Consider the following 26,563-nt stretch of genomic DNA (forward strand, 5'->3'; position numbering starts at 1 on the left):
GTTCCATAAGAAGAAATGCTTATAGGTATGTTAGAGGTTAAAGCTTTTCCTATTACATGTGCTCAGGCTACATGACTTGTAGTTTTGACTCTGTTATACCCAGATGGTAACTTGATATTCGTTACCAGCAGAGTAGGTGGGTTGGGGCTGGTCCTGCATTTACAATATATGGCCAACTGAATTTTGACAAAGACACCAAGATAATTCAACAGGGATAGCCAAGCTGGAGCAACTGGAAATCCATAAGGACATAGACTAACCTCTACTCTTACCTCACACTGTAAAGAATAATTCATGTGGAATATAACAGAAACCTGAAATGATAAAACTTCTAGGAGGTAACAGATTAGAAAATCTTAAAACCTAGTGTTTGACAAAGATTTCTTCAGTAAGACAAAAGAAGGCATGAACTATGTAAAATAAATGGATAAATTGTACCAAAATTAAGACCTATAGTTCTTCAAAAGACACTTTTAATAAAATGAAAAGACAAGCTACAGACTGGTAGGAAACATTCCAAGACATATAACTCTTAAAGAACATAGTGTGAGACATATAAAAACTAAAATACATAAAGAAATCTTAAATAATAAATCAAACCATCTAATTAATAAATGGGCAAAAGATCTGAATAAACACTTCACCAAAGAACAAATAGAGAAAAAATACTCAACATCATTAGTCATTGCATTAGGGAAATGCAAATTAGAACCACAAGAAGGCTAGGCAGAAGGATTCCCTGAGTCTAGGAGTTCAAGATCAACCTGGGCAACATAGCAAGACCCCCATGCCTACAAAAAGTAAAGAGATTAGCTGGGTGTGGTACCATGTGCCTGTATTCCTAGCCACTCAGGAGGCTGAGCCTGGAGGATCACTTGAACCCAGGAGTTCAAGGTTTCAGTGAGCCACGATCATGCTACTGTATTCTATTCTAGGTGACAGAGGGAGACCCTGTCTCAAGAAACAAAGAAAGATAAAAACTACAACGAGATACCATTACAATTGCTAAAATTGAAAAGACTAACAATACAAGTGTTGGCAAAATTATAGAGCAACTAGCACTCCCGTATTGCTAGAGGAAATACAAACTGGTATAGCACTTCGGAAGTTTGGTATTTTCTTATGAAGATATCCATAAACAGCAATTTCACTTATAGGTCCAAAAGAAATGACATTTGTTTATTCAAAGATTTATGCAGAAATATTTATAGCAGATGTATTCATTGTAGCTAGAAACTGGAAAGGACCATAAAGGAAACCAAAATATTTCACTCCAAAATATACTTCTTCTTCTTTTTTTTTTGCAGTTTTTGGCAGGGGCTGGGTTTGAACCTGCCATGTCCGGCATATGGGGCTGGCGTCCTACTCCTTTGAGCCACAGGAACCGCCCCCAAAATATACTTCTTTTACTAATTTCAAGACAGATGGTTCAGAAGAGCTGATGTACAAGAATAATTGAAAAGCTGTCTTTTGGGCGGCGCCTGTGGCTCAGTGAGTAGGGCGCTGGCCCCATATACCGAGGGTGGTGGGTTCAAACCCAGCCCCGGCCGAACTGCAACAAAAAAATAGCTGGGCGTTGTGGCGGGCGCCTGTAGTCCCAGCTGCTCGGGAGGCTGAGGCAAGAGAATTGCGTAAGCCCAAGAGCTGGAGGTTGCTGTGAGCCGTGTGACGCCACGGCACTCTACCGAGGGCCATAAAGTGAGACTCTGTCTCTACAAAAAAAAAAAAAAAAAAAAATAGAAAAGCTGTCTTTTGTAGGTGAGATTTACATCTGTAGAGAAAATCGGCATTAATGCAGGCAGGCCTTCTTTCATTTGATCTAGGAAAGATCAATTGAGTGCCTGACATTTTTAAAGATCTGAAAAAAACATTTACCATCTATTCTCTCTGAGGGCTCCTATTTGTGAGATTCTCTCTACATAATGAGACCACCTTTGCCTGCCAGGCCTCCTTTTTCTCCTTTCCATAACCTGATTCACCACCATATTCTGTTGTCATATTCTGAGCTCCCATTCTTTCTGTAATCTCAAGATGATATATAAGCCTCTGAACCCCACTGAAAGGTTGGGGTCATTGCTCTGTTTTCCCCATGTACATTAATAAATTTGTATGTCATTGCTCCTATTAATCTGACTTTGGTAGGAGATTTTCAGTGAGCCTACAGAAAGCAAAGGGGAAGTTTTCTTTTGGCCCCAATAGCTAATATGCTCATCAATTGGCAAATGGATAAGTTAATTATGGTATATCCGCATAATATACTACTACTCAGCAAGAACAAAGGGGAACACAATGAAATACAGCAGTGTTACGGTCGAACCAGGTTCATTGCCTAGTGCTAAAGAGGAAGCCAATAAACGGGAGACACAGAAGTTACAGTAGAGAAAGAGTTTAACAGTGTAGATACTACATGAGGAAAGAAGAGGAAGTTCTCAAATTCATCTCCCCAGGAATTTGGGGAAAAAGGGTTTTTAGGGCTAGTTTGGTTGCTGATTGTCTGGATGTGGAGTAGAATCATAGAGATGTACAAATTATCTTTTGTGCTGAGTCATTTCTTAGGTGGGGGTTGAAAGTCCAGTTGAGACAGTTTCCAAATATGGGCCCCTGGTCTGGAAGGGTCAGCCATTCTACCAGAATGCAGGGCCTCGAAGATATCTCAAAAGCTAGCCACAAGGATGATATTACCTATGGGAGCAATGAAGGAAGCTAAGACTGTGACCATCAGCTATATGACTCCCGAGCAGTAAGCAATTATAGGAAAGCAAGCTAGGGAACAACAGCTGGTCACCTATTTCCCCTATTGTAACGCTCCATAACCAAAAATTAATAGTTCTTAGTTCCCTCATATCTCAAATGAGTTTCAGTGTTTACATAGGACCAAAGCAGGCAGCTAAGTGGCCTTGAATTGATAGCACTGCAGCAGTGAGTGTTATCCCAGCTCTGGTATCCTAGCAAATACAGTTTTAGAGAAAGCAGAGAAGACAGAGAGGTCTCAGAATTGCGGATCAGAACTTCCAACTTTCTGTTCACTGATGCATTTCCTTTTGAGTTTTTTTTCCCCAGTAAGAGCAGACCCACTTTGCAGCCCTGGGATAACAACAGTGCTTTATACTACCTGTTTGTCTGGAGAAGGACAGGATCAGCTATACACCACCACAGATTGTGCCCATGGATCACTAACCCTGCAGACAAGGCTAAAACAATGAAGAATATTAACCCCTAGCTCATTATACTAAAAATCCCACCTTAGGGAGGAAATGATCTACCAATTTTTGTTCATGGGATAAAGATACTTGAACGATTCCTCACTGTATTTGAGTGCCCTGACTCCACCCCAAACATGTAATGGGGTTCACTGTCCTTATGCAGTACTCATTTTCACCTTCATAAACTCCCCCTGACCCTGCAGATTGGGCAGGTGGATTTGAGGCAGTGTGTGCCTCTCCCTCCCAGTGGACACATCTTCTGAAATAAATCTTTTCCTCCTTGATAATCCTGTTGTCTCAGTAATTGGCTTTCTGCGTGCAAGCAATATGAACCCTCCCCCCCTTGTGAGTTTTTTTTTTTTTTAACACTATCACAGATATGTGAGGCTCTTTCTTAATTTTATAAAGGGTGGGTTCAGATCCCCACCCCTCCAGGCTGCATCCCACCTCTTTCCTGAGGTGTGGGCTAATGAGATGGACAAAGGACAGCCAACTGATTGGCTTCTTCCTGCTGACTAGGAACATAATGGAAGATGAGGCCAGGATAAGAGGAAGGAAACAGTTTTGCAGTTGTGTTCAAGTATTCACCGGTGATGGCTGCAAACTTAAGGTTTGCACAAGGACATTAGTACTTTCATTTACTGTCTAGCACAGTACTGAAGTGAACAGCGGCCTATAAGAAAGATAATGAACCCTAAGATAACGGGTGACAGTCCCAGCTTCAGGAGTTCTTGTAGAACTGCTCTGAAGTCCTGGGGTATTGAAGTCAATAACCCCCAATCATGCACCGAGTCACTAGCAGAGCCTTCTGTAGCCACGTAGTTTACTGGGGTTCCCATTTTCCTCAAGGTATTCATATAGACGCAGCAGGAAGTGTTAACACCACACCGCCCCCCCCCCCAGGGGGTGCGTTTCACTTTACCACCTGCCGGAGGCTTGTTTACTTTGGCCACCTCCTAAGCCCCTGACTTTCGAGTTTCCTTTTCCATTTCGGCCCCTAAATAATTTCAGTTTCGTTTCTCACTGACTGCTGGCCTTGCCCCAAACCACGCGCCGGGAGCCCAGGGGCCGGGTCGGGGCGGAGCGGAGGCGGCTGCGGGGCGGTGTCCGGCTCGCCCAGTGGGTCCCGCGACGTCCCTGCTGGACAGTCTCGGCGTCTTCTCTTGCCTCCGGGCAGAGGAGCCCGGACAAGCGGCGATGGAACGGAGGCGGCAGAGGAGGGCGCGGGGCTGCGTGCGCTCTGCTCCGGGGTCGGCCCCCGAGTCCCGCTCGGCCGCGACCGGCTCCGCGCAGCCGCCCCGCGCGCAGCTCTGGCTGTTCCCCGGCGCCGCGGGCCTGCACGACGCGCTGCTCGCGAGGGCCCAGGCGACGCGCCAGATCTGCTGCTCCCGGGGCCGCCTGGCGGTGCTGGAGCGCGGTGGGGCCGGCGTCCAGGTCCACCCGGGGAGCAACGGCGCCGGGAAGCCCAGTGAGTGGGGCTGCCGGCGCTCGCTGGACGTCCGGCCTCGGGCTGGGGTGTGAAGGGCGGGCTGCCGGGCACGGGCGTTCTCCCAGGCTGGCCGGCGTTGCGGGGTTAGGCCCCCCCTAAACCGGGAGGACAGCTCAGAGGGCACCGGCGCTGCGGCGGTCCCGGGTTTGCGGTGCCGCGCACCTGCGCGCAGGCTTCTCGGGATGCGAGCCACAGATAGATGGATAAGCTCAGAGTACGCAGGCAGCATTAGCCAGTTTTCCTCTTAACTGATTTCTCTTCAGATCTGGTCCCCTCACCCCTTCGTCCTCTTTAGAACATACCTGCCCGGATTTTGTGAGCCTTTGGAGAATCCTGCTCCTGTCAGTGATAATATCCTCCATTGGCCTTGGTTTGAGCTTCTCCCAGATCCTAATCTCCGTAGGTGTTAGGTATTGTGGTTCCGATTTCACAGGGGCGGGAAAGGAAGTGCACACACACTGTTCTTTAAAATTTTGCCCATCTGTGGAGTGACATATTGGTATCGCATCGGGGTATCTTGGGCATTTAACTTTTAGTCGAGCATCTTTTTCGGTTTTCCAGGGGGCATTTGTATTCCTTTTTCGGTAAATTACATGTTCATCTGTGCCTGGATTTTTAAAAAATGATTTCTTTCCTTGAAAGAAGTACTTGAATATTGAATAAGAATAGGCTTTTGCACGTCATGTATGTGGTAATATTTTTCTCATCTTACCTTTTGTTGATGTTATGTTTTGCTGTGCACAATTTAAATTTTCTTACAGTTTTTTTTTTTCCCCTTTTGAAGAGACTTTTGGATTTTGGGTTAAATTAGAAAGCTATCCACTTTCAAGATGTTAAAAAATGTGCTCATCTTTATAGTAATTTTAAGATTTCATTTATTTTGATTTAAGGAGTGAGATGGGAGGACTCTAGATTTGTTTTTCCAAATGGCTACCTGGATGTTCTAATTTCATTCCCTGAATCCCCTCTTTTTCAACTGATTTGAAATGTTCAATTGCTTTATTTATTTATTTTTTGAGACAGAGTCTCACTTTTATTATACTGGGTAGAGTGCCCTGGCGTCATAACTCACAGTAACCTCAAATTCTTGGGCTCCAGAGATCCTTTTGCCCTAGTCTTGCAAGAAGCTGAGACTCAAGCGCCCTCCACAACAGTGTAGGGGGCCAGCTTCCAGACAACCAGTGGGTGTCCCTAATGCTTGGCAGAGATGATAAATAAATGCTTCAAGAGGACGGCTTTGTCTGTCTCTACTCCTCAGCGAGTTCTCGCACAATTTCACCCACACAACAGCAGGCTGTTCTTTTAGAGACAGGGTCTCACTCTTGCTCAGGCTGGTCTCTAGTGAGCTCAAGCAATCCACCTGCCTGGGCCTCCCAGAGTGCTAGGATTACAGGTGTGAGCCACCGTGTGCATCTTTAAATTGCTTTTTAAAAGAAGTCTATTGGGCCATTTCTTATTACCAAACTGTTTTGTTTCCCCTAGAATTTGCAATGTGGTTTCTGCTTTGAGATTTTTAAACGAATAGATTCTATTTCATTAGCACTGAAGAGTGGAACAAGATCCCCAAAGTATTCTTGTTTAATTTTAATTTTCGTGAACAAATAAAATGTGTTAAAAGTAGTAACTAGTGGACAATTTCAAATTTCTTAACTTTTAACTAGGTCAAAAATGCACTATAATGCCAAGGAAAATTCTTTTGACAGCATCTCCTTTAAAAACAGCCCCCTCCCCCTCCCCCTCCAAACACAGCCCTTTCTTTTAAAAACTCAGGCATTGGCTTCTATTAGAGGCAGTTGAGAAATGTTTGTTATTGTTATTTGATTTGTTTTTGGAGAGAATATGTGTCAGAATATGCAGTATATGTGTTCTTGGACTGAGTTATGTTGTCCTAAATTTAAGTCATATTTTCTTATACACCTTTTCATTTTTATCATTTCAAATTTAGTTTGAAATGATAAAAATGTTTGTCTACACTTATTAAACAAAAAGCTAAAAGCAAACATTTAACTGGCTATTTTATGGGTATATTACATTTAAAACAAAGTATAAATCAGTGCTTTTCCAAATTAAAAAAAAACTTACTTTAAGACATTTGTTATCCCAATTTTACTTGGCATACATGAATTTTCTTAAAGAGAAGTACATGTTAATTCAATGATTGTCTAGTTGGAATTTTTTCCAGATGTTTTACATGTATTGTAATGAAATCAATAATAATAATGGGTAATGATCAGAGTGATGGTAGTTCTTGGTTGGGTTTACTCTGCAGAACACCTTAAGTTAGAAAAAAAAATGAAGATACATTCCATGGACCAAGGAAGAGAGCACTTGTTGGTTTTATCTTCCAATGGAAGACCATTTGAGTACAACTACAGCATAGAACATCCAAGGTAAGAAGCTTTTTTCCTTTTATTAAATGATTTTAATTTTACTCAAAGGACACTAATTTTGTAGGAAAATCTTACCATATATGCTTCTTGTTCCCTGCTTTATGTTAATAGCATCTTATGTAAATGATGAATTCTAAACTATCCAGTGAAGTCCATATTCAAACCAGTATGTCTCCTAGGGCAGGTATCATGTTGTTTTGGCATTTAAAGGAAATGAGTGAGTAGTCTTCCTAGACCTAAATTGGACTAGTCATTGACCAATTCGATCCTCACAATAATGCTATCCATGTAAGTTTCTAACCTAGAAAAATATGTTATCATAGAATGATTTGTGAGACTTTTTCCTGGTATATCATATGAATTATAACTCAGGTTTATTAGTTTATTAAGAAGTGTTTTAGAATCATCCTTTTACACATATATAATGCACATTATTTTCTCTTTAAGCCACTAATTAAAACATTTAAGGGTTTTTTGTGACAGAGTCTCACTTCGTCACCCGGGGTAGAGTGCCATGGCATCACAGCTTACAGCAACCTCAAACTCTTGGGCTTAAGCAATTCTCTTGCCTCAGCCTCCCAAGTAGCTGGGACTATAGGTACCCACCACAACACCCGGCTATTTTTTGTTGCAGTTGTCATTGTTGTTTAGCTGGCCCAGGCTGGGTTTGAACCTGCCACCCTCGGTGTATATATGGCTGGGGCCATAACTGTGCTATGGGCACCGCGCCCATTTAAGGTTTTTGAAAGTAATTTTAAATATATATGCTGAATGTGAAGCAATAAATTAAAAATTTTTCCTTGAGCTTCAATTCCTAATTAAATACAGTTAATAGTTGTAACATTCATGTGGTAACTTCTGTTATGGTGATTAGCATAAAATATATTTTCTTTCATCAGGTTTCAAAGAATTTTGCAAGAAAAAAGTATAATTCAGATCACATGTGGAGATTATCATTCTCTTGCACTCTCAAAAGGTATTGTTTTAACATCAATTTTTTATAAGTAATAAATGTGTGTATATGGAGAGCCAGTAGAATGTATATGCCACACTTTGCAACATGATAGAAAAATTGTTTTAAATTTGCTATGGTTCAGAGTCCTTTCCTTTCCTTTCCTTTCCCTTTGCCCTTTCCTCTTCCTTTGACGGTCTCACTTTGTCTCCCTGGGTAGAGTGCCCTAGTGTCATAGCTCACAGCAGCCTCACACTCTTGGGCTGAAGCCATCTTCTTGCCTCAGCCTTTGGAGTAGCTGGACTACAAGTGCCCATCACGAGGCCCAGCTAGTTTCTTTCTTAGAGATGGGGTCTTGCTTTTGCTCAGGCTCAAGCACACCTGCCTTGTCCTCCCAGAGTGCTAATATTACAGGCATGAGACACTGCCTGGCCTTGGAGTACTATTCTTTAGTTTTAATTAATTAATTAATTAATTTATTTATTTATTTTTTATTGTTGGGGATTCATTGAGGGTACAATAAGCCAGGTTACACTGATTGCAATTGTTAGGTAAAGTCCCTCTTGCAATCATGTCTTGCCCCCATAAAGTGTGACACACACCAAGGCTGGAGTACTATTCTTAAAGGAGATAGAAAATGAGAATTCTTGGATTTATAAAATTTTCAGATTTCCATAGTTACTATTCCTATATTTTGTACCATGTTTTTCTTTCTTTTTTTTTTGAGACAGAGTCTCACTATGTCGCCCTTGGTAGAATGCTGTAGCATCACAGCTCACAGCAACTTCAAACTCTTGGGCTTAAGGGATTCTCTTGCCTCAGCTTCCCAAGTAGCTGGGATATAGGCGCGCGCCACAAACCTATCTATTTTTTTGTTGCAGTTGTTTAGCTGGCCAGGGCCGGGTTTGAACCCGCCCACCCTCGTTGTATGTGGCTGGTTCCGTAACCACTGTGCTACGGGCGCTGAGCCCATGTTTTTATTTTCTCAAGTATGAAACAGTGAAAACTTTCTGAATAATCAAAACTGTTCTCTCTGGAGTCTGGTCCAGGCCTGGGCTACCCCTTTCTAGAACCTTCTTTCCTTTTCCTAGCACTCTTTCAGCTCCAGGTTGTAGGCCTGGCCTCTGATGTGTTTTAATATTACCTTTTGAATTTGAGGATTTTCCTCAGCCCTTCAGTATTGCCTCTTTTATTAGCTACTGTACTGGAGGGAGGGAAACAGTGACTATGGGTTATTTCCTAAAGTAATAATTAAAACAGCAGGAGAAAGAGGGGAATTTGAGGTCAAAGGAATTTTTGTTTCTATGGAAGACAAATGTAAACATGTTCATAAACTGAATGGAAGCTTGAATTTGAAAGAAGTTAACAGGTAAATGTTTTACCTGTACTGAAGGCCTTTGGAGGTTTGAGAATATGAACTTTCATTGGAAAAAAGTAGTCCTTTGACTTCATCCATTCTTAGGCAAATATTTCATATTGAGTATCTACCGTGTTTAGGTTATGAAGTGAAACCCACCCTAGCCCAGGGTCTGGTGGCGTATATATGCAGGGGGTGGGGATGTTTGGTGTTTATTGTTGGTAAATCACAAGACAGAAAGAATAAAAGGTAAAAAAGCAAGAAAGAAATTGGTTGTGCTCACCATTATATTTCTGGTGACTGGTAGGCACCTGGTAAGGCTATTTGAAGGAGAGGCTCTACCTCCCATCAGATCCTGCTCTGTATCTTGCAAAGAGGTGCTCAGTCAGCATTCACCCTCTGATGGTCTTTTTTCAGACCCCTTTAGGTGTTGTCAACTCTACTGGATAACATCTAAGCAATTGCCTTGAAAAATATGTTTCATATATTATTGGAAGAAGAAACTGACTTTTTAAAGATTCTGTAATTTTACAAGTTATTTATTTGGAATTTTTAGGCACATGAAAGGGAGAGAGGGAGGGAGTGAAAAGAGTATTCCAGGTTTTATTTTCCGAGAACGTTTCTGTTTTTCATGGGCTGATCCTCTGGGTTTTGAAAGTAAATACTTCTTAAATTTTGATGACAATGTGTTAAAAGAACTTACCCTTAGAGGTCGGAGATAAGGAAGTATAAGTACTCCCCTAAATATTCTTGTTTTCTGAGTCAGACATGCAGGATCTGAGAGTCCTGTCAGTGTGAAGGTGAAAGATCGTGTTTTAACATTACGTAGCGTGTACATAATGCCCTAGGGTAATGCCTGCTGCGTTTTAAACGTCATAAGACATCCCTTTCTCTGTTTATATCAAGGTGGTGAGCTTTTTGCCTGGGGACAGAACCTGCATGGCCAGCTCGGACTTGGAACGGTGTTTCTCTCAACCCCAACACCACAGAGGGTGGAGACCCTGGCAGGAGTCCCCTTGGTTCAGATTTCTGCAGGAGAAGCCCACAGCATGGCCTTATCCATGTCTGGAAACATTTACTCCTGGGGAAAAAATGAATTTGGACAACTAGGCCTGGGCCACACCATGGGTATGGAATGTATTCTTAGAGTTATATTATCAACAACTAATATTTTAGATTAGAGATGAATTTAACATGGACCTCCCCGTCCAAAACAGTTCAAATCTCCACTCGAATTTGCACTATTTTTCCTGATTATTTCTCTCTGTCTTCCGGGCTGATTTGGTCTAAGAGACATGCACAGTTTGGAAGTTGTTACTATATTTGAGACCCATTTCAAGAGCAAAGCATTGCATTGGGGATCAGAACACCTGGATTCCTGGTTCCTTCTTTGCAGTTACTAAGTGCAGGGCCTTGCCTCGCCACTTAACTTTTCTCTAGGCTTTATTTTACTTTTCTGCCAAGTGACAAGTTTGGAAGATATAATCTCTGCCTTTGCACTTAAAGTCTATTAATGTAATCATATCATTACAAAAAGATACTAACATTCTATTTAAAAAGTCAAATGTCCTGATCTTATTCTGTAAGGTATACACACTCACATAAACAAAAAACACGTAATTCCCATTATTGAACAGAGCAGATGGCAAAATTGTTTATGATCTGAGACAACTATTAGAGTTTTCAGATGTAACACTTTCTGCTGCTTTACCCTACAGGGTGATGTATGCATTACCCTAGATCACTGGTCAAAGACTGCATTTCTCCCTGACATAGTTCAATGCTAGTTATGTACAATGACCCATTAGCCAGCATTAGAAAAATATTAGCCAGCATTAGAAAAATATTTAAAAGAGAGAAAAGAGTAAATAGGCCATTAAACTATCTTTTTCTGAGGGTCTGATTGCTTTAATGGGAACGTAATAGTGAAGGTAAGAAGAGGTAGTATTAAGACAAAGACACTGTAGTATAGAATTTAAAAGAAAAAAAATGTTTCTGTTTGTTGGAAGAAACATCTAATGCACTACAATTAAAGTTCTTCATCAAGTCAGGTAGAAATAAGAAGAACAAGCTCTGGGAAGCAGCCTGGCCTTTCACAGGGCGGGTGGCCCGTAAGTGTGACCCTTTTGGCCACAACCTCACCCCTTCCTTCAGGCCCTGATTTTGGGCCTAAACACCCTGACCCATTGTCTTTCTTGTCAGACTACGATGGGTACTGCTGCGGCTGGGTTGAGAGGACGCAGTCTAGATAACTCCAAGGTGAAATTCAGTACGGTGGAACCTCCATAGCTGACCACCGTCCTACACTAACCACCTCCTTCAGTTGACCTAATTTCCATAGACCAGACAAGCGCCACATGTGTCTGTCAGTGCAGTGGGCCTAGTTCCATATGCTGACCACCTCTGTATGTAGACCACTTTTTTACAGTCCCTGGGGTGGTCAGCTTGCCAAGGTTCTATTGGATTTCCTTTTGGTCAACTATTCTTTCTCTTCTGTAGGCGAAGCTTCTCCTTCCCTTATTGAAGCACTGGCCGATCAGAGAGTGGAATTTCTCACTTGCGGTGGCTCTCACACTGCCCTGCTCACAGAGGTGAGTGTCGTTTGTGCCTTTCTGACAGGATTTCTGGAAGAATATTTTGTATACAGTTAGTGTTTCCCAGGGAATAAATGTTGTCACTTCCCACGGGGGGACTTCCAAAGTAATTTGGAAGCTTAGACAGTACTTTTATTAGTTGTTTGCTGAGCAGAAGCTTTCGCATCAGTGAATATTACTTCTGTGTTACATTTCTCTGGCATCTAATATAAAGGTCCCTTTCTTAGGATGGGCTGGTGTTTACTTTTGGTGCTGGAAACTATGGGCAACTTGGTCACAGTGCCACACAGAATGAGCTAAGACCCCGTTTGGTGACTGAGCTCACTGGGAAAAGGGTGACCCAGATAGCATGTGGAAGGTAAGATGTGAAGTGTCAAAGAAAATCACCAAATGTAAATTGGGTAGTAACTCAGTAAAATTTCCATCAGTTTCTCTGAGATGTAAGTGTCAAACATTTTCAAATGGGTGAAGATGCATAATTTGTATCGTTAGATAATCCTGTTAAGTCTTTTATTATACACATTTATTTTCTTTGATTTCTTTAAATGAGCAAATATTCTTTCTGTTGTCTCTTTAGTGAAATACCTTGGTAACTACTTAGATGTGCTTTCAGCTTTAAGAAAAATAAGTCAGCCGGGAGCAGTGGCTCACGCATGTAATTCTAGCAGTCTAGGAGGCTGAAGCCAGTGGATTGCCTGAGCTCACAGTTTTGAGACCAGCCTGAGCCAGAGCACGACCTTATCTCTAAAAATAGTGGGGCATTGTGGCAGGTGCCTGTAGTCCCAGCTACTTGGGAGGCTGAGGCAAGAGAATCACTTGAGCCCAAGAGTTTGAGTTTGCTGTAAGCTAGGACTTCATGGTACTCTACCAAGGGCTTTAACAAAGTGAGACTCTGTCCTACAAAAAAAAAAAAAAAAAACAAATCAGAAAGAAAAGTCATTATTTATTTGGGAAAAGTAAATAAGCATGAATGACAAAGACTTGTTCACTAACATAATTACCCTCTCTCACAACCCCTCAGGGCCAACATGTTTCTTAGTTCCCATAATTCTTTCAGAGTAGCCTGTTCTAATCACAGAAAAGCAGTGGTTTGAGTAGAATATTCCTGAGAAGTTTGTTTTTCGCGGCTCACTTTTTCTGAATAAGGGCAAAAAATCTTAAACTCCATGGTTTACTTAATTATTTTCTTGACTCGTCAGGTTTATCGATTCCTATCTTGCCAGTAGGATGTTGAAATTTGGTCAGTCGGGTTAAAAAGATATTTTCACCCACTTATTCTTCTTTTGGACAAATGTTTTCCTCACCAAACAAAGAGCAAGTTAGACGCTATCTGAATTTTGAGTTCACGTGTTAGTATATCAAAACCCTTCCTATGGAAAACTATTATACATATTTCCAATCTGTAGATGTATTTTCTTTTGATCTTGGAGTAAAATTACATAGTGGGAAATATTATTAAGGTAGACCAGATTTTGGAATATTATTCCCTTTACCAAAGAAATGTTCTTTTTAGTATTGCTATATCATTCACTTTCTCTTCATCAAAGCAGGTTATCACCACTTCGGATTCTTCACTACACACAATCCTTTGAGTAGCATGCATTATAAGAGAAGGAGGCAAGTTAGAGATTGGTCACCATGTAAACCAGAGCAATCCTCTTACCAACAGAAGAATTCACTAGGAAGACACATGGAACATACTGAAAGCTATTATACTCACATTCACATTTATTATAAATAAACGATGCAAATTAGTGTCAGTCCAAGGAAGAGAAAGGTAGGGTCTAAGAAGGGTCCAGACACTGAACTTAAACTTGTTTCTCCTTGAAGCAGGTGGCTGGTGTTACCTCTCCCAGCCTGGTATGTGATAGTAGGTACAGAATTTGCCAACCAGAGAAACTCACCTGAGTCCAGAGTTTTTATTAGGGTTTTATTGCTTAGGTATGATTGATTGAATCATTGCCCACATCATTGAACTCAATATCTAGCCCTCTATCCTATAGATCTGACTTATACTGCAGGTCAGGGGAGCTCTCCCTACCACCTGTCAAGTGCTGTGGTAGGGTCCCTCCATGAATAACAAAGACTGTCCTCAATCATTTGGGCAATTCCATGGGTTTGGAGGTTACCTCTCAGGAACTGAGTACAAAGGCCAGACCTCTCTTTGTGCAAGGCCAAATTACTGCACTATACATCAGTGCAGTGGGAGAGATTTTAGTAAGAAAATCAGTGTAATAAATATCTTTGGGAAATGGAGTTATCTAGGATAGAGAGAGGAGGGACTCAAGCTAAGCCTTGAAAAAGGAGCAGGAGGCAAGGGGAGATACTGGCTCCGAAGAAAGGGAACGTTGTCTGCTGACGTGTGAAATCACGGTCTGGAGGTGCCCTTGAATTCCAAAGTATCTCAGCTAAACATTGATTTCTTGGTTTCCAGATGGTTTTTGTCACTTTGAGAGTTGCTTAACTAGTTTCACTCTCACTGGGCAACCTAACTTCAGCAGTTTACTGTACTGCTAAGTACTCTTATCATTGTGGCTAATCAAGAATTGATCTCGTGTTTTATTTAATAGGTGGCACACACTTGCCTATGTTTCTGATTTGGGAAAGGTCTTTTCCTTTGGTTCTGGAAAAGAGGGACAACTGGGAAACAGTGGAACACAAAATCAGCTGACACCACTTCCCATGAGATTATCACCAAATGAGGAACTCCAATTAGGTAAATTCTATAGGAGCACAGGATTTGGAGTGATATCTTTTTAGAGAAAGTGAATTTTCGAAGTGGATGATGTGGTAAGGAAAGCAGTGTATGTATATAAAGGGAGCCTTTCTAAACATTGGTTTCATTTTTTTACTGGAAACAATTTAGAAGAGTCAGTCTAACTTGTCACAGAATAATCATGATTTTATATTGCTCCTTCAGATTAGGAATAATGTGAATTTAAATGATAACAAAATCAAATAGACTGTATGGATTCAGAAGTATATACAGTTCTGATTCCAGTCTTCATGAGGCTTATTACTTCCATGATGACTGGTTTTCTAGGTAAGTTGACTCATAATCACGTGACACCCTTGGGATGCTGAGCAGTTGACACATGTCAGGCACTCGAAGGACACTCAGCATTCACCTGTGTCACCTCACTAATCCTTGTAGCAGTTCTTGGAAGTGTGTTCTGTCATTCATTTTACTAGTGGATGCAGAGATTGGAGAGCAAAGGGTTAGCCCCTTAGCGCCAGTGACTTGGCTGGAGCTGAACAATGCCTGTGTGACCTCAGCCTGAGCTCCAAAACTTACTCTGCCATTAGAAGCACCTCAGAGCACTTTTGTTAGTTGTTTCGGAAAGCTTGGTGGTGACCTAAAGCAACAAAATTTACTCATTGCTTGTGAAGAAAGGAATAGTCACTACTTTTAGAGTTGATATAGTATCTTTGATTATGACCAGTTACATAGGCTTGTATTATCTTTTGATTTCTTATGACCAGTTACATAGGCTTACTTATTTTTCATAGCCAGCAGTCATTGGTTACATCTTGAGAACATTATTTTTAGTAATGGGAGCTGAATTAAACTAGGTAACAATTAACTAACTAAATATTTGTTTGCATTTGACATTTAAGCATTTTTATTAATTATATATATTAAACTGATGTACATGTCAATCTTATGAATCACATATTTCCCAACTAGACTTTACTCCTAAATACATAAATAAATATATATATGTATATATATATTTCTGCTTCTTCGTTGGTAGAAAATGTGCTGAGTCTTTGCTATTAAAAAGATAAAATGGCTATACATTTAAGAAGAATCTAAAGTCATTTAAACTAAATATGCGTGATTGTGCTAAATGACTTTCTAAACTCTGCTTTTTGTGCATCCTTTTCAGAAAGCCACACGTCAGAAAAGGAGTTAATAATGATTGCCGGAGAGAATCAAAGCATTCTCCTCTGGATGGACAAAGAGGTAAAAAGTAGATCTCTAGATGTTCTAAAACTTGGCATTTTAAGCAAAGCAAAGAGTGCTAGAATCCAGGTTTAGCGAATTCCAAAATCCTCAGGTTACTAGGCTGAGTTTTTGGGGAATAGCTGGACATTACTTATCCTTTATTGTTTAAACTTTATCAATATTTACTCACAAAAATCAGCAGATTTGTCTCTGGTGAATGTGAAATAAGTATGATTTCTTTAGACTCTCCTTACCTTTTGGAGGTCTCCTGGTCAATGGTGTTTGGTCAGTTTCCTGGTAAGCCAGCATGGTAACAAATTCTAAAAAATGACCCTGGCAGCTAGTACTAAAAAATACCCAAGCTTCCTGGGCTTATGAATAGTATATCCATGACTTTCCTTCCCTATCTCACCAAGGGAAATCAAGTTCCTCCCACTTCTGCACATAGCTACTCTAGATTTTCCCTTCAGTGCTGTCTGATGTTCAGTTTGACCTGATTGTAGTCAGGTACAAAGTGCTGAATGTTGGAGCACTTGGGGAAATTTACTTTGAGTCTGGGCCCCCTTGGACAAGAAAGTGGCAACCAGATAAGTGCTTGATTGCTTTTTGGTAGAGCTTTATTTTATGATTTTATGAGGGCGGTGTTATTCATATTTAGAAATCAGTTTTACTATATGCTCAGAATGTGCCTAAAAGTTGGGTACCTATTTCTGGTATGTCTAAATTATTGTATTTTACTTTTTTGTTTTCAGAATTCCTATGTTAATCTGAGGAGGAAAATTCCTACACTGAATGAAGAGACTGTAAAGAGATGGATTGCTGACGTCGAGGCTAAACAGTGTCAGAATACGAAAAGGTGCCCCCCATATGTCCATCTCTCTCAAGTAACATTTCCCAAACTGGTTCTGCACAATCCAGAGAAGTGAGATTTTGTGGCCCATGAGTGTGTTAGGTTTCTCAGAGAATCAGACCAATGCATGTGTACGCACTATCTATCTGTCCATCTATCTGTCATCTATCTTCCTGAGAAAGAGATTATTTATCAAATTTATTGCCACACTAGAAAAAAAAATTTTTTTTTTCTCTTGGGGCCACAGTGTTTTATTATGAAAATAAGTAAAATAAAATAAAAATTTCAAAAACAATCCTTTCTCAATTAATTAAAAAATTGTTATTTTTATTATTTTCTTGCATGAGTTATATGCAGCTCATACAGTGCTAGAATCAATTTTACACTGCATGCCACATGAGTTAAATGTGACTCATGACATACTTAATGAATTTGTTTCTGAGAATTGAGTCTTTTGTCATTCCACAAGTCTTTTTTTTTTTTTTTTTGTGGTTTTTGGCCGGGGCTGGGTTTGAACCCGCCCTCCGGCATATGGGACCAGCGCCCTACTCCTTGAGCTACAGGCACCGCCCCATTCCACAAGTCTTTTAATTGTATCTGGAGTGAACCTTAGTGGTCCTGCATGATGACTTTTAAATCATACCCCCTAAGTATATGCAACAATGTTGTTTCCCCTCATACGATCCAATCATTTTCTTTCAAAGAGCTGCCAGGCAAATATTCAAGGAGAAATGCACAAGTAGAAGTTATGGCAATCGGCAAACCTAGTCCAGCACGTGAGGCATGCTTGGGCGGGCCAGCTGGAGCAGGACAATAGGAGGTGGGGGAGACAGGTGGAGTGAAAGCGAGAACAGTGAGCGTAGATTTCACAGCACATAGGCATGCTATGGACCTTTCGTCTATCCGCTAGTTCTGTATGCTTCATGAGTCTCCGGGCTCAAAACTAGCGTGAGTTAAATACAACTCACATGGCAGTTCATGTTTTAAGAAATTGGCTAATGTGATTGTAAGGGCTAACAAGTCAGAAATCTATAGGATAGGCTGGACGCGCTGGCTCACGCCTGTAATGCTAGCGCTCTGGGAGGCCAAGGCAGGTGGATCTCTTGAGCTCACAAATTCGAGACCAGCCTGAGCAAGAGTGAGATCCCGTCTCTACTAAAAATGAAAAACTGAGGCAAGAGAATCTCTTGACCCCAAGAGTTTGAGGTTGCTATGAGCTTAGAAGCCACGGCAGTCTACCAAGGGTGACAAAGTGAGATTCTGTCTCAAAAAAGAATAAAAGAAATCTGTAGGATAGGCCAGCAAGCTAGAGATTTAGTGAAGGCCCTCTTCCTTGGATGACCCCAGTCTTTTCTAGTCAATCAATTGGGTGAGGCCCACCCACAATGTGGAGGATAATGTGCTTTCCTCAGAGTCTACAGTTTTGAGTGTTGATCTCATCTTAAAAAATACCAGCACACAAACATCTAGAGTAGTATTTGACCAAATATCCAAGTACTATAGCCTAGTTATGTTGACACATAAAATTTACCATCCTCCCCTAAAAGACAGCCTTCTTTACTGTGTGACTTCTCTGGGCCTTTAACGTGTTTGTATGTATTGTGAGTCTCTGGGAAAGAAGTATAGTCTACAGTGTTTCCCAGTCCTGTTTGACCCTGGAACCACTTGTTTACACACCTCCTATTCGTAGCTGAACAACGTGGGTGATCCTTCTCTAAACCATGGAACTCCTACAACCTGTAAAGATCATACTCATCCTGACAAACATCTTATTTCATAGATATATTTCTAATTCTGGGAAATAGGTATACAAAATAGTTGTATCATAGTTTGCAGAGCACAAATGATCAAGAACTATTTATACAGTTACTTCTAAGATCAAACTGAGCTTATATACCCCTTCCTCCCATTTATTTTCTGGTAATTTATTTTGTTTCCACTTCAGTGAAACAGAAATAAATAGGGCTCGCATAGTTGGTGGGTTGGAATCCCAAGAAAGTACAGACCCTAGATCAAGCCTTTTCCTCTTTATCTGTGGCTTCTCTGAGTACTTATAAACCTTTTTATTTCTCATATTTACAACTGAAATTTTGAGATCTAGAAAATGGAATAGACTTTTAGATGCCAAGATAATTTGCATACAAGTAGGAGACAAAGGGAAAAGTTTGTCAGACAGTTATAAGATGTTGTATTTATCACGTCTCATGCTATAAGGAGGCATGCTATATGATTTTGTTTAACCACTGTTTTATTCCTAATGTAGGGAAATCCAAGAGATATTTTCATCTCCTGCTTGTCTGACTGGAAGTTTTTTAAGGAAAAGGTAACATATATTACCTTTTAATATTTAAAGGTAAATTAAATATTAAATTTAATTAATTTACATTTCTATTAACAAATTTAATTAATTAAAATCCTATTAACAAATACCATGAAAGAATATTAAAAATGGTTTGAGATTAAAATAATTAGCTATGTAGTTATCTCTTTTTAAAAATGACGTGTTTAACAAAAGAAACCACACGCTTGCTGTAGGAAGTGCCAAAAATACAGACACACAACAAAAAGAAAGTGAAAATGACCCAGAATCCATCATTTACAAGTAATAACTAGTATATATGGATCAGTATATCTTTTTCCTATGTGCATGTATTCTTTTACAAAGAATGAAATCATATTGTCTTATACATTTTTTTATTAATGTTTATCTGTTTTTCATTTTATTCAATTTCCACATTCAGTATTTTTCCATAACACTGTTTTTAAGGCTACATGATAATCCAGGGGAAAATGAGGCCTTAATTTATTTAATGATTTCTTTATTGCTAGATAGGGTGGTGCCTGTGGCTCAAAGGAGTAGGACACCGGCCCCAAATGCCGGAGGTGGAGGGTTCAAACCCAGCCCCGGCCAGAAACTGTAACTACAAAAAAAAAAAAAAGTTCTTTATTGCTAGATAATAAGAACTTTTTTTTTTGTAGAGACAGAGTCTCACTTTATGGCCTTCGGTAGAGTGCCGTGGCGTCACACAGCTCACAGCAACCTCCAACTCCTGGGCTTAAGTGATTCTCTTGCCTCAGCCTCCCGAGCAGCTGGGACTACAGGCGCCCGCCACAACGCCCGGCTATTTTTTGGTTGCAGTTCGGCCGGGGCTGGGTTTGAACCTGCCACCCTCGGTATATGGGGCTGGCGCCTTACCGACTGAGCCACAGGCACCACCCATAATAAGAGCTTTTTAAAATTAATTTCAGGTTATGAGGATACAAATAGCCAGGTCACAATTTTTGAATTTGTTAGGTAGAGTCCCTTTTGCAGTTGTGTCCTGCACCCAAAAGGTGTGCCGTACACCCCTACCTTGTTCCCTTTAAGTGGGAACACCCCAATCCACCCTCTTCTTTCTCCTTCCTCAACTCCCTCCCCCCAGCCTAAATAGAATTATGTTTTTCTCCTCTGTGGCCGTGTGTTAGATTGTCTACTGACTTCATGATAAAATTGTGTACATTAGATACTTGCTTTTCCATTCCTGTGATACTTTACCAAGAAGAATGTGTTTCAACTCCATCAGGAGTTTTTTCTTATTGTTAAATATTAGAAAAGAAAAACTTTGTACTTTTCACCCCTGAACACTTGTATAATATTATATTTATTTTCTTGATTTTTTTCCATTTTTGGACACTAAATGCATGTATTATTTAACAAAGAATGTGTTTTTAGACATTGTATCTACTCAGTTCAGCATAAATGAGATTCATGGATTAGGGTACATTTCATTAATAATTTTCTGTCGAGGTACTAAGAATTTACTGCTCTGAAGCCCTTCTTTGGTCCCCACTTTTCAGTATCATATTTTTTCAGAAATAAGAAAAACTTACATCTTTTTGTGGCTATTTTTTAAATTGGGAAAATATTTTTAAAAATTGGGAAATAAATAATCATTGATTATCTGTTTTAAATTAGACTGAGTTAAGGTGTGGTGGCTCATGCCTACAATCCTAACACTCTGGGAGGCTGAGGTGGGAGGATCCCCTGACCTCAGGAGTTCAAGACAAGCCTGAACAAGTGGGAGAGCCCATCTCTACTAAAAATAGAAAAATTAGGTTGGGTGTGGTGGCTCATGCCTGTAATCCTAGCACTTGGGAGGCTGAGGTGGGTGGATTGCCTGAGCTCACAAGTTTGGAACTAGCCTGAGCCAGAGCCAGAGCCAGAGCCCCAGGGAGACCCCCGTGTCTAAAAATAGCTGGGCATTGTGGCGGGCACCTGTAGTCCCAGCTACTTGGGAGACTGAGGTAAGAGAATCGCTTGAGCCCAAGAGTTTGAGGTTGCTGTGAGCTGTGATGTGATAGCACTCCTCTCTACTCAGGGACACAAAGTGAGATTCTGCCTCGGGGGAAAAAAAAAAAAAGAAAAGAGAAGAAAAATTAGTTGGGCGCACCTGTATTCCCAGCTACTCTGAGGCAGGAGGATTGCTTGGACCCAGGAATTTAAGGTTGCTGTGAACTAGGCTGACACCACAGCACTCTAGCCTAAGCAACAAACTGAGACTCTGTCTCAAAAAAAAAAAAAAAGGAGTTAAAAAAAATAGAGTTAAAAAAGACCTATGTTGTATATAGTTAATGCAGTCTTGATGGTTTTGGCATTTTAGAAATAATCATAAATCCTCTACCACATTTTCAATTGTGTATATATTCAGCCAGATTATTATAAAGTTGAGAAAAAAGTTAATTTCATTGAAATGAAACAAACGGCAGAAGAAACTTTGGAACTAGATAGATAATCTAATAAAGTACTTAGTATTATTTTCATTTACTTACCTATTTATTCATTTATCTTCCTTTTATAGAAACACTGTAGAAATGACGTCTGTTCATTTGGACTTAAAAAAAGCAAGAAACATCTTTAAGAAGTTAACCCAAAAGGATTGGATTAGTGACATGGTGGTATTCTTCAGATTGTTATTTGGAAAAAGAAAATAACACTAGACTATTTCGTATAAGAACATAAAATTTCAGAAGAAATACTTTGTTTTTTAATTTTTATTCTGTTTGCTGTTTGAAGAATGAAATATTTTGCCTTAAAAGAGTCTGTGAGGTCTTGTAGCATATCTAGATTAAGTAAAACTAAGATAGCATTCAAGAGTTTGCACAGGTAGGGTGAACTGAAATAGTAAAACTAAGATAGCATTCAAGAGTTTGCACAGGTAGGGTGAACTGAAATAGTAAAACTAAGATAGCATTCAAGAGTTTGCACAGGTAGGGTGAACTGAAATAGTAAAACTAAGATAGCATTCAAGAGTTTGCACAGGTAGGGTGAACTGAAATAGTAAAACTAAGATAGCATTCAAGAGTTTGCACAGGTAGGGTGAAATAGTTGCATGATTGTCACATAAGATAAAAATCATTTAAATTATACAACTGTAAGCAAACACACATACACAAACATGCGTACACATATTTTCCTAGAGGGGATTAATTCAACTTGAGGCTTTAGGAAGATGGTTAAGGATTTGTTGAGATTGGCACACAGGAATAAGAACATTTTATATGCAGCTCTTTTTTTTTTTTTTTTTTGGTTTTTGGCCGGGGCTAGGTTTGAACCCACCACCTCTGGCATATGGGACCAGCGCCCTACTCCTTGAGCCACAGGCGCCGCCCAGTTCTTTTTTTTTTTTTTTTAATTAAATCATAGCTGTGTTCATTCATGCATTTATGGGATACAGTGTGCTGATTTTATATACAATTGATGTGCAGTTCTTTTAAGCATAAATATAGAAATGAGGATACTTTTTCTGAATATCCCCCTCACCAAGGACTGCTTGGATTCTTCCTCTCTGTTGTATTCCATAAGACTTTCTTTTCCGTGGGTTCTAGAATGTTCTTGTTTTTTTCTGGAACTGTTGCTTCCTGTTTCAGCACCCTTCTGTTTTAGGTTTTTCACTTGCAGATGCTCTGGACATACTTTCTTTATTAATGAAATTGCCTTTCTTAATTTATTTTTCTGGTCAACCTAGAGCTACCCTGTTTCCCCGACAATAAGACAGTGTCTTATTTTAAGGTGTGCTCCCAAAGACGTGCTAGGTCTTATCTTCAGGGGACGTCTTATCTTTCCTATAAGTAGGTCTTATTTTCGAAGGATGTCTTATTTTCGGGGAAACAGGGTAGTACTTCCTGAGCGCTGTCAGTCTTCTCCCGGGTCTCACTGCGGTTCCTTCCTTTTTCTTTCTCTTTCCTCCTTCTCCTCCTCTTCTCCCCCTTATTTGGTTTCTCCCTTGGTTTCTGTATCTCACTTCTCTTTCTCTCTCAGTCTCGCTCCCATTGCTCACCCTCCCACACCTGTTTCATTCTCTATTTTAGCTACAAGTTTTCTCTCACTCCTTTCTTTCAAGGGAAGAAGGAAAGTTTAATTCTGTTCTCTTTGGCAGAACCACAGCCCCAGGAGGGTTCTGAGGTAAAGTGGATCCTACTTTACCTGCAGAATCATCAGGACTCTGCAGCTCTTAGTCTTGCAGAATTAACATTAACCCAAGAACTACTTGGTGGACTATTTTTTTTTTTTTTTTTTTATTGAGGCAGAGTCTCACTATGTTGCCCCTGGGTAGAGTGCCGTGGCATCGCAGCTCATAGCAATGTTAAACTCTTGGGCTTAAATGATTCTCTTGCCTCAGCCGCCCATGTAAAGGTGCCTGCCACAACACCCAGCCTTTTTATTTTTTGTTTGTTTGTTTGTTTGTAGTTGTCACTGTTGTTTGGCAGGCCCGGGCTGGATTTGAACCTGCCAAGTCAGGGGTACATGGCTGGCCTCCTAGCCACTGAGCTACAGGCGCCAAACCTTGGTGGACTATTTTATCAACATTTGTCCTTTTTTTTTTTTGAGACAGAGCCTCAAGCTGTCACACTGGGTAGAGTGCTGTGGCATCACAGCTCACAGCAACCTCTAACTCCTGGGCTCAAGCGATTCTCCTGCCTTGGCCTCCCAAGTAGCTGGGACTGCAGGTGCCTGCCACAGTGCCTGGCTATTTTTTGGTTGCAGCTATCATTGTTGTTTGGCGGGCCCAGGCTGGATTCCAACCTGCCAGCTCAGGTGTATGTGGCTGGTGCCTTAGCCGCTTGAGCCACAGGCGCTGAGCCCAACATTTGTTCTTGATAATTTTCTTTTGTTATTTAAAATCTTCCTATTGGGGCCAGTTTAACTTTCTTTCCATAAGATTCTCATAGAGCCATGGAAAGATAACCCAAACTAGAAGGCCATTTTCTGCGCCTGTGAAGGGAAGGGATTGCATCAGTTCATCACAGAGACCTTTCCCTGCTTACTAATTATGCCTGATTGTACCAGAAAAATAACATAATGTATAAATGCCATAATCACAGGGAATTTTTCACCTCTGTTATTTCAGAAGGGATGAGCTGGATTAGGAGATCTAGAATGTTTCTTTCTATCTTGAGATTCTGTGATATGGTCTCGGAGACTTTTAGCATTTGTTCATTTTTTTAGCAAACATTTTAATGCTTGCTGTGTGTTGGGCACATAATGATGACTCTTGATGAAAAATAAAAGAGACATGATCTCTGTCCTTTAGACGCTCATGGTTTAATAAAAGAGACAAATACATGCATACTTTATTGCAAAGACTGCGTGTGTTTTATACTCCAGTGTCTTCCCTATGGCCTATCTTAGGATGTAGTCAGTATACCATAAATATTTTTGGACGAATTCAGTTACTAGTGCAGTAAATGGTCATCTTTATTCTTAGAGTACTCAAAACAAGCTACCCAGAGGAATTAGGAGTTTACCAGGTGCCTACATAGGTAAGGGCATTGCAGGCAGCCAGAAATGTGTAAACCAAGGCACAGCGTATGAAACAGGGAAATTGGCTTGAGAGTATCACGACAGCTGAAGGGTTTGGAGTAGGCTGGGAGGTTTGGGGATGGTGTGAAACAGAGGATGAAATGCAGCAGTGGTCAGGGGGCTGCCTCTTAGATCTGAGCCGGTTGTTGATCCAGTATGACCCTTACTCCTAAGGATTCCTCAGTCTCCTTCATGCAGCCTAACAATTGAATGGGAAGAATATTTGTCACAAATAACTCCCACCGTCGGGAGGCTAGATTAGATGAGATGTAACCATGTATTTCAGAAAAACTAAATGATTATTCTAATTTACTGGTGGAACGAAATTCTGGGTTCTGCACCTTGTTTTCTTACCATCTGTTACACCCTGTTACACGGTCTGTTCTTGCTGAGTTTTGAATGCCTTTTCCCTGATCCTTTCTGACCACAGATAACCACCTGTCTGAGGGATAATCTGCTCAAAAACCTAACCATTCATTCTCCACACCAAGAAGCCTTAGGAATATTCTTCCTCCTCCCAGAATATCCTGTGATGCATGAAGCTAGCAACTCGGGGGGCCTGGTGGTTCAGTTTGCAGAGGCCGTTTGTAGACTGAGCGACCAGTTTGCCTGGATTCTGGGTAAGACAGGTGATTTACACTGGAAAATACAAGTACTTTGTCCATCTTCTCAATGGAAAGAATGCCTAGTAAAGTTGTGACAAAACTTAGATAATTATAAATGCATTCCTGGTCATATCCTTAGCATCTTCTAAAGATGTGTAATAATTATTGCCGTCATCCAAAGTAGTTTGTTCTGGTGCCTTCTTAGAGTTCTTGGAATGATACACTCATGGCTTGGTCTTGAGGTCCTTTGTCCATAACTTTTCATTATGGAAAATTTCACACAGAGAGAGAAATTGAAAGACTGGTACAATGACTAGCCCTGTGTCTCTACCTTAGAGACAGCGACGATAAATGTGCTGCCATGTGTGTTTTTGCTCTTTACGTACAGATCACATCTTGTTTTTTATGAGATACTTGCAAGGAAATTGAAGACATGAGATTTCACTCATCGTATTTTAGCATTCATCTAAGAATGTGGAATCCTACATCACCATGACATCAGTACCATCTCTAAGAAAGTTTGCCGTAATTCCATAATATTATCTAATATTCAGGCCATGTTCAAATTTCTCCACTTTTCCCAACATGTATTTTACAGGTTTGGGTTTTTTTTTTGTTTTTTTAAGTACAAGTCAGTTGTTTTGTGGGATGTCCCACGTGCAGATTATCTGAGTGTCTCCTGCTCTTTCTGTATTTTCAGTCTACTGGAGGTTAGGTCTAGGGGCATGAATAGACTTTAGTGGGTTTTTGGTTTTTTTTTACATATATAGTGTATTCAGCCCAAGGAAGTTCATTCTTTGTATTTTATTAAATATAAATAACATTGTAGGGCGGCACCTGTGGCTCAATGGAGTAGGGCGCCAGCCCCATTCACTGGAGGTGGCGGATTCAAACCCAGCCCCAGCCAAAAACGGCAAAAAAAAAAAAAAAAAACATTGTAAGTGATGAAAAGCTACTTTAAAGTGCTTTTTGTTTTTTTAAATACTGAAAGATGTTTTTAAGAGTCAAAAACTCAGGCTGGTAGCAAAAAAGAAAGGTGTGTGATCATAAGAAATTCTTTCTTTCTGTGATGAAAGTGTGTCAAACGGTCTGTGAAGCTAGTGAATGATGCCCTATCATCATATCAATGTACACAGCTATGATTTAATTAAAAAGAAAAAAGAAAAAAAAGAAATTCTTTCTTTCTGTTTTAAATTTCAGATTAATGTGAAAGTACCATTAGGTTAGTGTTTGCCTCTGTTAGGTAGAGTACCTGTTGTAGTGTGTTCTGCACCCGAGAGCTGAGCCATATACCCTTACATCGTGCCCATTAAGTGGGAGCACACCTGTCAGGG

The 26,563-nt window shown here is 40.4% G+C and overlaps 1 protein-coding gene across 2 annotated transcripts in view; it reads left to right on the top strand.

The window, feature by feature from the left end:
• The first annotated feature begins 4,303 nt into the window (after nucleotides 1-4,303).
• HERC5 (HECT and RLD domain containing E3 ubiquitin protein ligase 5) overlaps nucleotides 4,304-26,563 on the top strand; it is a 64,714-nt gene continuing 42,454 nt past the window's right edge. Inside the window, exons 1-12 of one of the 2 annotated variants that reach the window (XM_053603689.1) lie at nucleotides 4,305-4,671; nucleotides 6,962-7,082; nucleotides 7,982-8,058; nucleotides 10,298-10,519; nucleotides 11,891-11,982; nucleotides 12,213-12,343; nucleotides 14,556-14,701; nucleotides 15,876-15,952; nucleotides 16,687-16,790; nucleotides 19,048-19,107; nucleotides 21,623-21,716; nucleotides 25,055-25,244. In XM_053603689.1, coding sequence (XP_053459664.1) covers nucleotides 4,401-4,671; nucleotides 6,962-7,082; nucleotides 7,982-8,058; nucleotides 10,298-10,519; nucleotides 11,891-11,982; nucleotides 12,213-12,343; nucleotides 14,556-14,701; nucleotides 15,876-15,952; nucleotides 16,687-16,790; nucleotides 19,048-19,107; nucleotides 21,623-21,716; nucleotides 25,055-25,244 — 1,585 coding nt within the window. In that variant the 5' untranslated portion in view covers nucleotides 4,305-4,400. Of the gene's footprint in view, nucleotides 4,672-6,961; nucleotides 7,083-7,981; nucleotides 8,059-10,297; nucleotides 10,520-11,890; nucleotides 11,983-12,212; nucleotides 12,344-14,555; nucleotides 14,702-15,875; nucleotides 15,953-16,686; nucleotides 16,791-19,047; nucleotides 19,108-21,622; nucleotides 21,717-25,054; nucleotides 25,245-26,563 lie in introns of both variants that reach the window. The other variant, XM_053603775.1, reaches the window with a different exon arrangement.

Source organism: Nycticebus coucang, chromosome 1, assembly GCF_027406575.1.
Source record: "Nycticebus coucang isolate mNycCou1 chromosome 1, mNycCou1.pri, whole genome shotgun sequence".
In the NCBI taxonomy this organism is placed as follows: Eukaryota; Metazoa; Chordata; class Mammalia; order Primates; family Lorisidae; genus Nycticebus; species Nycticebus coucang.